General features: G+C 47.7%; 3 protein-coding genes across 3 annotated transcripts; all 3 read left to right on the plus strand.

Moving 5' to 3' along the window:
• Positions 1-578: 578 nt before the first annotated feature.
• Positions 579-2,305, plus strand: EI90DRAFT_3050209 (uncharacterized protein; the record flags this gene model as incomplete). Its single annotated transcript, XM_039059746.1, has 2 exons — positions 579-663; positions 2,172-2,305. Coding segments are annotated over exons 1-2 (160 nt in total), but the record flags the coding sequence as incomplete, so codon positions are not given.
• A 4,226-nt stretch (positions 2,306-6,531) lies between these two features.
• EI90DRAFT_2914615 (Alpha/Beta hydrolase protein) lies at positions 6,532-8,590 on the plus strand (the record flags this gene model as incomplete). The annotated part of the gene is made up of 7 exons (XM_039054528.1): positions 6,532-6,886; positions 6,977-7,152; positions 7,231-7,417; positions 7,467-7,590; positions 7,655-7,985; positions 8,097-8,298; positions 8,388-8,590. The coding sequence occupies 7 exons, from the start codon at positions 6,532-6,534 to the stop codon at positions 8,588-8,590; spliced, it is 1,578 nt and encodes a 525-aa protein (XP_038918277.1).
• A 1,721-nt stretch (positions 8,591-10,311) lies between these two features.
• Positions 10,312-11,636, plus strand: EI90DRAFT_3015003 (uncharacterized protein; the record flags this gene model as incomplete). The annotated part of the gene is made up of 7 exons (XM_039056850.1): positions 10,312-10,348; positions 10,405-10,469; positions 10,560-10,728; positions 10,785-10,969; positions 11,090-11,198; positions 11,302-11,387; positions 11,511-11,636. The coding sequence occupies 7 exons, from the start codon at positions 10,312-10,314 to the stop codon at positions 11,634-11,636; spliced, it is 777 nt and encodes a 258-aa protein (XP_038918278.1).
• Between the last annotated feature and the right edge of the window lie 1,173 nt (positions 11,637-12,809).

Genomic DNA, 12,809 nt, shown 5'->3' on the forward strand with positions numbered 1-12,809 from the left:
CCGTAATCCTCCTACCCTTCCCCCTTACCTTTCCCCTCTCTCCTCCCTCTGGTACTCCTCCGCCACCCTTCCGCCAAGTTACGACCTTCTGCCGCTGTCCCGTACTTCCTACTCGGATGCCGATCGTATCTTCGCTCCGAGCCTCCGTCATAGTCCTGACCTCGGACTTTGACTCCACCTCAGTCTTAGTCCATTGCATTGGTGACCTCATACTACGTAAACACCATTGCCAATATCCCTCGGACTTTCAACCCCGCTTCCGTAACCCCTGTAAGCTCCACAACCCGAGCTTCGCGGATCGCCTTTGGCACTTTCGCCGCTTGTAATGTATCTCTCGCGTTTACCCCTCATCCCTATTTGGACTACTGCTTCTTCCCATTCTAGCCAGTTAGTCATCATCCCCACTTCTCCTCATCCTCCTGCCCCTCTGGGCCTTGCTCTCCCTACCTCCTTTTGGACGTATCACAGGTCCTTCCTTATGACCTTTCGGTACTGCTCTGCTCCTTCTTCCCTTTGTCCCCGTTCAGACGTCTTCGTTCCGATTCGGTTCCCCTTTGTTTCCTTGTGCTTTTGCCCCTTCCATTATATATATCGGCGCTTGTACATACTCGTGGGTTCAGTCCGAAACCAACCTGAAATGCCCCCTAGAGACTTCCTGCTCACCTACTGTGGGGGTCGGCAAATGAAGGGAGAGGTCCGAGAAATTAAAAGTAGCACGTGATTTAAAAATACGGCCACTGCGCCCACCCGAAAGCCACTCCATTGAACCACACAACTTCTACTAAGTGTTATATAATTATTGCCCGATAATAATATTAAAATGCATATGTGGTATGGGAACTTACTTTGAGGCGGGTTTGTACATAACTACAGTATGTTGGAAATTCACAACCTTTTCTCACGCATCAGTGGGATTTTCGAAAATCTGACTGACCAAAACCTGCATTCACCCCCATAGAGCAATTAGGCCAAGTTTGAAGCAAATTGAAGTAGCGGAAAGGTACATTCCACTGCTCTGAAGCTGAGATGGATATGAGCCCTAACTCTGTGCAATGTATGTCTATACTCATGTAAAGACTGCACGTAAAAATATCCAAATGTGGCTATGATACTCCCCGGAAGTTTGGGGCTGTCACATGCAGTAATCACAGAGCTATGGGGATATGCAACAAAATACATGCTCATGCACAGGGAATATCTTTTGAACTAAGCCGAATTTTAAAAATCTGAGTGACCAAATGTTAGGCACATAACACATCTACCAGCATGCCAAAATTCGAGCAGAATGGAGGGGGTTGAAGGTACATTTGGGACTCACCTTTCCCAAAATGCACGATAGGCGCAAATAGGGATCACGTGTCAGGGTTTCACCGACCCCGCGCTTAACTTGACTTTGACATCTAGTTCTCTTATTAGAATATCAACATTATTTACATCAAGGAATTGGTGGGTGTCGTGTGGCGAGCGCTTTGGGGCGTTATGAGGCACTTTGGCACTTTTGTCCAACTCAAAACTCCGTTGTGCGATGATGTTGCCACACAGTGATGTCGCATATATAAGGGAGCAATTTTTTTTGGGACTTTCTCCCTCAGATCTCTAGTCAGAGTCTGAGGTGAGAACAATACCTTTTATTTTATATGTTATAACTCATGTATTACTCACGTCGCAGACTTGCACGACTTAGGTACATATAATACATAGATTTCTAGTCAGAGTCTGAGATTACGCGACTTAGTCTTATCATTTCTAATATCTTTTGCTGCTTTGGGTAGGCTTACATCGGGCTATCCAAGAAAGCGGCCAAACAGCAACTTGACACTCATCGGTACCTTCATCCTGATGATTAGGAAATACTGAAGGCTGGTGTCTTTATATTGAAGGTCAGAAGAAAGTGCTTACACGAATAGCCAGCAAGTACTCAGCTCCAGCAACTGCTGGATGGAGATCGAGAGTGATCGTGCTTGATTACACACGGCTCAAAGACCCATTTATGCAGTCATTTTTGCATGTAGATAACCGACAATCAATATTTTGTTCTTGTTCCCTGAGTTTTAACATAGTTTGCAACCTAAAGATGAGGTCTTGGGAGAGGGAGGACAGCGCGGCCACGATCGAGCCAAGTTTCGCTTATGTAAGTGTCACAAGGTCACAACCTTGTTGCCGACCCCCACCTACTGTGAAATTAAGGACCAAATGGACAAACAGCAATGGCACAGCGCTCCGCTTGAGTCGCTGAGGCCAAGGTCCCTCCACGCTAAGTCTCCGATTCCACTCCAGAGTCATCTGAATCCGCCCATCTCTAACAGTAAGGAGGGTGAGGCCCAGAGGGGCAGGAGGATGAGGAGAAGTGGGGGTGATGACTAACTGGCTAGAATGGGAAGAAGCAGCAGTCCAAATAGGGATGAGGGGAAAACGTGAGAGATACATTACAAGCGGCAAAAGTGCCAAAGATGATCTGTGGAGCTTGGGGGTTGCGGAGCTTACGGAGGTTATGGAGGTGGGGTTGAAAGTCCGAGGAATATTGGCAATGGTGTTTACGTAGTATGAGGTCACCAATGCAATGGACTAAGGCTGAGGTGGAGTCAAAGTCCGAGGTAGGGGCTATGATGGAGTCTTGGAGCAAAGGTACGAGCGGTGTCCGAGTACAAGGTACGGGACAGCAGCGGAAGGTCGTAACTTGGCAGGAGGTCGGCAGAAGAGGACCAGAGGGAAAAGAGCAGAGGGAAGGAGTGGCGGAAAGGAGAGTTGTCAGGTCTGAAGGTGAGTATCGGAGTGGACAGGAAAGGGTAGGAGGATGATGGAAGGGTGGAGGTGTTGTGAGGAGGGAGTGGGGGAGTGGGAGGAGGAGTAGGAGGAGGGTGGCGAGAGGAGTGGTGTTTGGTCCGAGGTGAGTATCGGAGTGGACGGAGATAGGACAGGAGAAGGACAGAGGAGTGGAGGTGGCATGGGGGGTGAGAGGACGTGTGGTGTCAGGACCGAAGGTGAATATCGGAATGGACAGTGGTAGGGTAGGACTCCAGAGGTGGTGAAGGAGGTCCGGGAGTCGGGTCGGGATCGGATATGCATGGATATGACACATTGGCTACATACAAGAGTGTTGGTTAAATGGGCGCCAAGCCACTTTGGTCCAAATTTGCACCCACCCCTACATATACACAAGAACCTAATTCAGTTTGGCTTGAGGCCCTGCAGCGCCCAAGATAATCTACGTGTTGGGATCGTGATGTGACATACAGATGGACTCCTCGACCGTTCGGCAACACCAATGGCATCCATTCTGTGTTTGCTGGAACCATTTCGCTACTCGAATGCGTGAACTGCCCGGCCCCATGTAGACGTACCACAATGATGGACCAGGAATACGAGCAAGACGAAGAGGAGGCAGAGTAGGAGATAGAACAAGAAGACACAATGAGCATTATATCATAGTAATTATAGAAGAGCAAGTTCTTGTGTATCGACAATTCCTCATGTAACTCCCAATAAAGTTTGGTCCTGCCTGGTACTACGCCATGGTTTCATCTAATGGATGCCTGCATTACCGTGAGGCCATAAGAGAGATCAATATGTACCACCACTGCATCAGCAAAAGTCCGTTATGCTCTGGAGCATCAGGAGTGGCTGGAGCATGTGGGAGACAAAACAGCAGATTGGGCACTCCTGGAGCCAATAGTGTTCTCCTGGGAGGGGGTTCAGGAGCAGCTGGGAGTGGTGAGGAGTATGCAATGTGCCAGGAGCAGTGGGAGGAAAATTTTGGTCTCTAAAAAGTTGAAAAAAAAATTTAGGGAAAAAATCAAAAAAAAAATTCAGGAACTATAGTGCCTTTAAAGTGCTTTCAGGACATATAATTATTTATGAAATTGAGGAAGAAATGATGGAGAAAAATGGAAAATACTTTCGGAGACCCGAGAAATAATGAGAACTGAATTGATGGAAAGTCTGAAAATTGAATAGGAAAGTGAGGGGAAGCCTTGTAGCATTGTTATTTTCTGCTGTTCTGATTTTTCCTGATTGTTCTTGGTCTCACTCCCAGCTGCTCCTGGACCCTCCCAGGAGCTTTCAGGAGTATTGAGGAGCAGCTGGGAATGAGACCAAGAAGAATCGGGAAAATCAGAGCAGCAGAAAATAACAATGCTGCAAGGCTTCCCCTCACTTTCCTATTCAATTTTCAGACTTTCCCATCAATTCAGTTCTCATTATTTCTTGGGTCTCCAAAAGTATTTTCCATTAGCTGCTCCTGGACCCTCCCAGGAGCTTCCAGGAGTATCCAGGAGCAGCTGGGAGTGAGACCAAGAAGAATCAGGAAAAATTAGAACAGCAGAAAATAACAATGCTACAAGGCTTCCCCTCACTTTCCTATTCAATTTTCAGACTTTCCCATCAATTCAGTTCTCATTATTTCTCAGGTCTCCGAAAGTATTTTCCATTTTTCTCCATCATTTCTTCCTCAATTTCACAAATAATTATATATCCTGAAAGCACTTCAAAGGCACTACAGTTCCTGAATTTTTTTTTTTTTTATTTTTTCCCTAATTATTTTTTTCACTTTTTAGAAGTCCCTATTTTTCAAATCTTCCTCATTTCCCTCTATATTCCCCCCTCATTCCCCTCCTCATTCCCCCCTCATTCCCCCCCTCATTCCCCCCCTCATTCCCCCCCTCATTCCCCCCCTCATTTCCACCCTCATTTCCACCCTCATTCTCCCCCATTTCCCCCTCCTCCACATTCTGCAAGCCCAAAAGTGATTAAGTTGCCAGATTAATCATATATCAGGCCATAAATTTTGACTGTGTATTGGTGAGTCTCAGTGTCCTTGATGTATAGTATAGTGTTTGATCTAAATGTTAAGTAGTGTCTTGTTGTGTTAGTCTTGTGGTAGGAGGTATTCATGGGGAATCTTCCTTCTTTTTTTCCTTTTCATTTTCAAATGCTCCAGGAGCTCCCAGAAGCTTCTCACCCCTATACATTTTGAAGCATTTAAATTGTATTTACTGGATATGTTTGTGCACAAAGTAATGCTCCATGCCCTCCTGGGAGTGCCCTGGAGTACCTGGCCAACTCCAGAGGAAATGAGCTGTTCCTGGACCAGCCAATCTCCTCCTGATTCTCCCAGTGCTCTCCATACTCCGGAGCACTCAGGAGCATAACAATTTTTTGCTGATGTGCGACGTGTACAACGTCGCTAGAAATCTGACAGTCCGGGGAGCAAAGAGGGCGTTGTCGAACTCAGACTCGTAATGTAGAACAACGAGTCATGGAGGACGTATTTTGCACTCTGGTGGGAGTGTTGATTGTTATTATTAGGATGTTAGCAATTTACGCTAGCGTTTTACGCTCAGTCAATCATTGTTGAACTAATAGATTAGAACTAATTACCTAGCATTTTACGCTAGGGCATATGAAGATACATGAGTGACAACACAACATGTGGTAAAAGCGTAGTCTCACCTCAGTCAATCGTTGTTGAACTGAGGGAGACGAAAGTGAAAAATTCTTCACTGCTTTTATAAGCAGTCGCCTCAATGGCGCACTGACTTTGGTAGCAGGAATACCAAGAAAGGAAATATAGCGCCGCTAGCTCAACATCACATTGTGAGTTGGCCACAGCGCACTATAACTCCCAAGAAAACCAAGATTTCAACAGTTATAACCAGCCCGATATGGACGTAGCTTGGCAGCTACACTCACCGAGGTAAGGCAGACGCTATGATACATTATGTTTAACTAATAGGCTGTGCTACAGGGCGCGCAGTTGCGTCGGGAAGGCTAGTGGGATGTTGAGTGCTAGCACAGCACATTGCTGTCGGCCGGGATCATGACTTGTATCCCAACAGCTTCCAAACGCTGAGATTCAAATTCATTGGTTCCTAAGAATGGGAGCCAGGAAGGCCGGACAACAGAGAGTCACAGCAGAGAGCCTTACAGTGATTGACAAAGCATTACTCAACGTACGAGGATGCATGGAGTAAGCGAACGACGGGCAAGGCCGACCTGACTGTAATGTTGCAATTGAAAAAAACTACGGGCACCTGAAAACTTCTCCCGTAAAATTTCCTCAGTACACGAAGTTGGCTAACAACCCACTTATATTGATTGAGCCACGAGTACTAGGTGAAATCACTACTTGCGTCTTCAAGGGTCTTGGACCCTGCGTTTCCAGGGGTGAGAGGCATGATGCGGTAGGATTGGATTGAGAGCGTTGCACTCGGTTGGGCATATTCTTTCCCTACTACCCAGCCTGATCCAGGGAATTCCACCGCGACTCCTTGATCGGCTATCGGTCACCGTTGTCACAATCTGCTCTCTTCTTCATCACCTCTATGAGAAGGCCAGGGGCTTTCCCATCTGGTTTCCATCCGTGTTGGCTACTTTTGCCTACGCCTCTCCGTCGGAAGAGCCTAGGATCACAGCGTGAACTTGCAGTCAGCGAAAGCGAAAAGGCTTTGCCACACCGCAGTGTGTTGTTCATCAGCAGCAGTCTCCAGAAGCTAAGTCATATCAGGGCTGACAATGGTGACTACGAAGGTGCAGATGAGAAACGTTCTCGTCGTGGTTCTTTCGCTCTTCTATTCGGTGTTTTCGCTGCCGTCCGTCCGTCATCCTTCATTGTATACGGGTGGGCAGCCGTCATTGCCTGTACTTCGCTGGGGAAATGGTGTCCCAGCTCCCACCAACCTGATCGGGCCTCAGGTCCAACTAGCACAGGGTCTCATCACAGGTCTGAGCATGTCTCAATTCGGCCAGGATTATTTCCTGGGCATCCCCTATGCTCAACCTCCATTGGGCGGGTTGAGGTTTGCGAAGCCACAACCACCGAAACTGAATACGACTCACAAGATAGACGCCACCAGGTACGGAAAAGCCTGTCTGCAACCGACCAGCGTATGTCCTCTCGTTTTGATTCCCCCCAGATCTCGTGGATGACTTTTTTTTTAGACCACAGGCATAACAACAACTTCCTTTTCAACCACTACAGGTCTAACAACTTCTGACTTGTCAGAAGATTGCCTTTTTATCAACATCTTCCGACCTTCAAACCTGGCCCTCGGCTCAAAACTTCCTGTAATGGTTTGGATCCATGGAGGAGCTTTTACTCTTGGTGCATCACAACTGTATAATGGATCGGTGATCGTCGGGCAGAGTGTTTTTCTGGTTTAAGTAGTACTTCCAGCACACTCAGCCCTATTTTCTGACATGCAACCCTGTTGTGGCGATGTTTTGACTATTCAGAACGAATCTGTCATCTATATTTCCTTCAATTACCGTCTAAACGCGTTCGGTTTCCTTGGCTCTCCTGAGTTGGGGCACGATTCTGAGGTCGGAACGCTCAACGCTGGCCTACACGATATGATCGGTGCATTGAAATGGGTACAGGAGAATATTGGTGCTTTTGGAGGAGATAAGGATCGAGTGACAGGTAGGTTCTGATCAATTCATGGCGGCAATGTGAATTTACGGCTGTCAAGTATTTGGTGAGTCGGCGGGTGCGATCGGGATTGGGTCTCTCCTTGTCGCTGGAGGGGGACATTATGTGGAACAGCACAACTTATTTCATGGTGCCATCATGGAGAGCGGAGCCCCAGCAAGTTTGTTCCACCCGTACCTTCCTTTCCTTCTCCGGTCTTCGAGTCCTTTGACTGATTGCCGCCACTAGTATCCCCGTTCCCGTTGTGTCCGATCTCCTTCCCTGGACAAATATCTTCGCTGGAGCGGCAGGCTGTCCCCCCTCCAACTCCCCGATCATATCATGCCTTCGTTCAAAACCCTCTGAAATACTTTATCAAGCTTCACTCGTGGCGTTAAATGCCACCAAGTATGCACTCGCTTTCCCCCGAGTTGTGGATGGATTCTTTTTTGATAAGGGGAAACGCGCAGCCGAACAGGTCCGAAGGGGCGATGTAGCAACTGTGCCCGTTATCGCTGGGTGCAATCTCGACGAAGGGACATTATTTGTACCGCATACGTTCAATACTACGAACGAAATGGTGAATTATTTCAGAGGTTCGTTTCCTGGACTTCTACGGAGAAGGGCTATATTATTCTCCATATGGAGAAGCTTACACTACTTTTATTCCGTTTGCCATGTTGGCACAGAGTTGCTTTATGTTGGAAATCTCAGTGCAGCGACACCAGAGCAAACGAAGCTCTTCAAGGTCCTTCTGAAGTTATATCCCGATATTCCTGCCATTGGAAGTCCCTATAATCCAGTCGGGGCAAGTAAAGACGATCGATTTTTTGGCCAGAATAATCAGTACAAGAGAGCTGCAAGTTTGTTTGGGGATGGTGCCTACCAGAGTGGTGTGTGCCATGATCCATTGGACGAACTCTTGGGGCGACGAATGCTTACCAACGGCGTTAATATTGGTCCAATGCGGGACATTATATAGGTCGACGTGCATTGCTGGACACATATGTCAAGCGCAATGTGGATTATCCCGCATGGACATACCTTTACACCCAAGTAATACCAGACACACCGGCATACTTGGGTGTTTATCACGGAAGTGAGGCTCCGTCCGGTGAGTTCTTTTCATTACAAAGAAGTGGGATTCTGATCTTCATGCTCTCGCTTGCCTTGATTGGATATTAGTATTTGGCCTGTACGCTGCCCAGAACAAAACCTCGGTTCCGGGTATGACCTCGTTATACATGGTCAGCTCCTGGGTTGCCTTTGCGAACTCCCTCCATCCTAACCGCCCATATTGTAAGCCGCCACCTGCTCATTTCCGTTCTTTTCCAGATGTTCAGATTCATTGTTTGCGTCGAATTCAGTGCCCAATTGGCCCAAGTACGGAAAGCGAGGCCATATGTTGAATATCGGGAATGGGAACTTCGATGTCATCACTGATGATTTCCGGAAGAAGGGGATGGAATTCTTGCAAAGAAAGGAATTTACGGACACGTTTAATCTCTAAAGATACTACTCTTCTCGTCAATGATTGAGACTGGACCACCGAAAAACCAAAATGCTAACGTGTGACTCGGGATATAGCCTAATCCGAAGGAATAGTGCCAAGTCGACGGTTAGACGCGCTGGAGGCACCTTCGCAACCGTTGGGATTTTTCGCCGGATTTCTTCTTTTCCCCTCAGTTCATGTTGTGTTTGCGAGCATTCATGCCATTGATATTGTAACTGCATTGTTTGTTCACATCGTTGGAACTTAGTAGGCTGGAGTCTTGCCTAGGAACTGAGGGCCTATCCGCTCGATTCCTAGTAACGTCAGTAAAGCGCGCAATGGGCAAGGCCGAGAGCTGGAGAACAACAATTACCAGAAATCATATGGGATCCTACTCGCTCCAGGCAGCAAGACTGCACCACTTACATTGCAACACAGGGAATAGAGTGATAAGGGGAATCCCCGGCCGAATCAACCCAATTTGGGATCGCGGCGAAACACGCCGATCGGATAATCATTGTGCAAATGCGCAGTATATGTTGAAACGGCTGCAGGGGAGGCGGGATGGGCCTCACTGGACTTTGATGCGATCTTTTGACATTCTGCCCGCAGCTCCAGTTCGATGGAGTTTAGCATACGGAGGATCTTCGGAGTATGCGAGTGGCAGCAGGGCGTTTTCACCTCGTTGCTCGTTCACTTCGTGTTTCTACACTTCCTCAAGAACTCTGCTCTCACTTATCAGCAAAATGACCTTCGAGGAAGTTCTAAGCAAGAGGGAGGACCACCCCATCATTGTTAATTCAAGACGAGTCCCCCCTCCTGCGATTTCGACTGCATTCCGAAGATCCGACACCGTATGCTAAGCTCCATTGAACTGGAGCCGCGGGCAGAGTGCCAAAAAAGTTGCGTCAAAGCCCAATCTCGACTCCCGCAGCCACTCCAACAGGCTATGAGCCCAGAGCGGCTCACCTGGGATGGCTCTAGTATACTCTGGCGGTATCGTGGCCAGCTACATATAGCGGATGATGAGGAAGCTTTCTCTTCCCGGGTCCAGTTAGTTACTGACAAACTCAAAATCTATACGAGGTGACATCTCTGGTTAGGCACCACAATTCTCATCACTCCAGTCACAAGGTAGATGCCACCAAATACGCAAAGGCATGTTTTGCAACCGACCGAAGTATGTTGTTCTCATGTTGATTTCCCTCCAACTTTTGCAGGTAAATGTTGCCCTTTAGATTGCCCTGGGTGGGCCCGACAGGCCCGACAGCCTCCGACTTGTCAGACTTAGCAACATCTTCCTGCCTCTAACTTACCTGTCCATTTAGGCAGGACTCCAGCCTCTATGACTTCGTAATAATCTGTCCATTCCCGTAATGGTTTGGTTTTTATATTGGAACGTCACAACCATATGATGGCTTGGCGATCGTCGGGCAGAGTTTCCGGTATGAGTGAGTCCGACAAATTTGCAATGGGTGATGAGAATTTGAAATTACAACCCGTTAAGGCGGGGATTTTGTGGAACAGTACAACCTATTTTATAGTGAACAAGACGAGCAGAATAAGAGTCATGTGAGTTCAACATTTCTCCACAGGAGGAATGCAGGAAACAGCCAAAGGAAACGCACCTCTGAAATAATCCACCATTTCGTTCAATGGTAGTATCAAGCGTGCGCAGTACAAGTCCCTTCATCAAGATTGCATCTTGTGATGATGGGTACAGCCGCTACATTACTTACCCCTTCTCACCTCTTCTGCGGCACGTTGAAAAAGAATGCATCCACCACTCGGATGAAGGGGGGTCTTGGGTCGTTCCCATTTAATGTCACGAGTGAACCTTGATAAAGTACTTCAGAGGATTTCGAGTGAAGGCATAATGTGATCGAGGAATTGGAGGGAAGACAGCTGCCGCGGCAGCGGAGATATTCGTTCAGGGTAGGAGGTCGGACACAGTGCGAACGGGGATACTGGCATCAAATGAAGGATTTGGAAATCGGAGAAGTGAAGCGAAGGGTGAAACAATTTTCCTGGCTGGACCTCCGCTCTCCATGATAGGGCTCTACGTCAGAAACGTTAGTGAAGCGACGCTAGAGCCAACAACACTTGCCCTACCGTCCGCTCTGATGGGGGATTCTTGGAGGGACCAATGCCCCACAATGGTGTTGGTTTATCTGATGCTGGAAATCATATAGGTCGACGCGTTGCTGGATGCATATGTCAAGCGCGACGTGCCCTATCCATACCTTTGTACGGGAACCCCGGCATATTTTAGTATCTGTCATGGAAGCGAGGCTGCATCTGGTGAGTTACAATGCCGTTTCACTGCAGAGCAGGATTCTGAAGTCCTGATCGTCCTCATGCCTCGCACCCCTCCCTTGGTCCGCTCCATGATGATTCCATTTAGTATCCGCACCACCCGCGCTATTAGTATTCGGACTCTACGCTGTTCAGAACAAAACCTCAGTTCTGGGAATGACCTCGTTATACATGGTCTGCATTTGCGAATTCCTTCCAACCCAATTGCCCATACTGTGGGTCCCCCTCTCCCGTTTTGTTACTCCTGTTCTTTTCCTTAAAATCTAATGCATCGTTTGTATCGCAGTGCCCAAATAGTATGGGAAGCAACGCCATCTGTTGCACATCGGGAACGGGGACTTTGACGTCATCGCTGATAATTTCCGGGAGAAAGGGATAGAGTTTTTGAAGAGCAAGGACTCTACGGACATGTTTAACCTCTAGAATGTCTGAAACTGGATGTTGTTATGCCAAAGTGGCAGCATACTTACATTTAGAATGTCAGCGAGAGGAGAGAACTGTTGAACTGATGATTATCATCACTAGGAATCATGCATCTCTTCTATTACAGTGCAATGTGGCGCTAGGAATAATTAACGTGAGCAAAGTCGGGCGCGCGATGACCGGGATGCGGTGCCAGATGGTAGTGTGATGCCATACATTGGCACAGCGTACGGCCGGCCGGGCGCGGGGAGCCACGCGGCATCGTGACCATATCAAACCCCTATGTTGAAAGCCGAAATGCTGACATGCGACGAATTTAGCGCTGAGATCCCCTTTTGAATTTGAGGCTCACTTTTCTGGCACTTCATCGGTTCCTCAGTTCATATTGTCGAGGCTTCTAAGGATTTCGTAGGCAGGACACCAGCCTCTAGAGGGATTTCGTATAAGGCAATTCGCTACCTCAGCGGCTACACTCGCGAGACCAGATGTACAAAATTGTGAACGTCAGTTGTGTACTTATTTATAGACAAAATGAAATCTATGACGGAGCGGTCCCATGTAAGGCAACTCCTGTGCTTAGTAATACCACATGAATCACCACATAAACACCGGGCACGCATCTCCGCCCCCAGTGAGTCGTAATTCCAACAAGAAGTTTCTTCTTATTTTTGCGGAAATTATTATTCTAGCGCCCACGATCACACGATCAGCAGTCATAGAGGCTAGCCCTGCCCTGCACGAAAGTCTTGCGAAAAAGTCAATTGCGCGTCAGGCTGTCCGGTGGCTGTGCAGTCGTCATACATTCAACGACAGGCAACAAGAACACGGGCGCAAGACCCCGATTCCATTTCCCATATTGAGTGCTGGATTGCAACTGGATTGAAAACGGAACCTTCGATGTCCGTGTAATGCTCTGCATCTTATGTATTGCCATGCCCACCCGGAGCGAACAACCTCCAGATTTGATTTTCCCATGCAATGCCTCTTCGATCCATTGCCATTACCACGAAGTTCCCTGGACTAATCACCAATATGTAATATAATCCGCCTGCCCTTCTTTTATGTAATCATTATTTTTCAGCAAAGCTGTGATCACAGCACCACCTTAAAGCGAAACAGCTTGACATTTACCGCCTATCCTACAGAGCATCACTCACTTACAGGCAGTAGTTA

Source organism: Cantharellus anzutake, assembly GCF_015039405.1.
Source record: "Cantharellus anzutake strain C23 chromosome Unknown EI90scaffold_15, whole genome shotgun sequence".
Classification (NCBI taxonomy): Eukaryota; Fungi; Basidiomycota; class Agaricomycetes; order Cantharellales; family Hydnaceae; genus Cantharellus; species Cantharellus anzutake.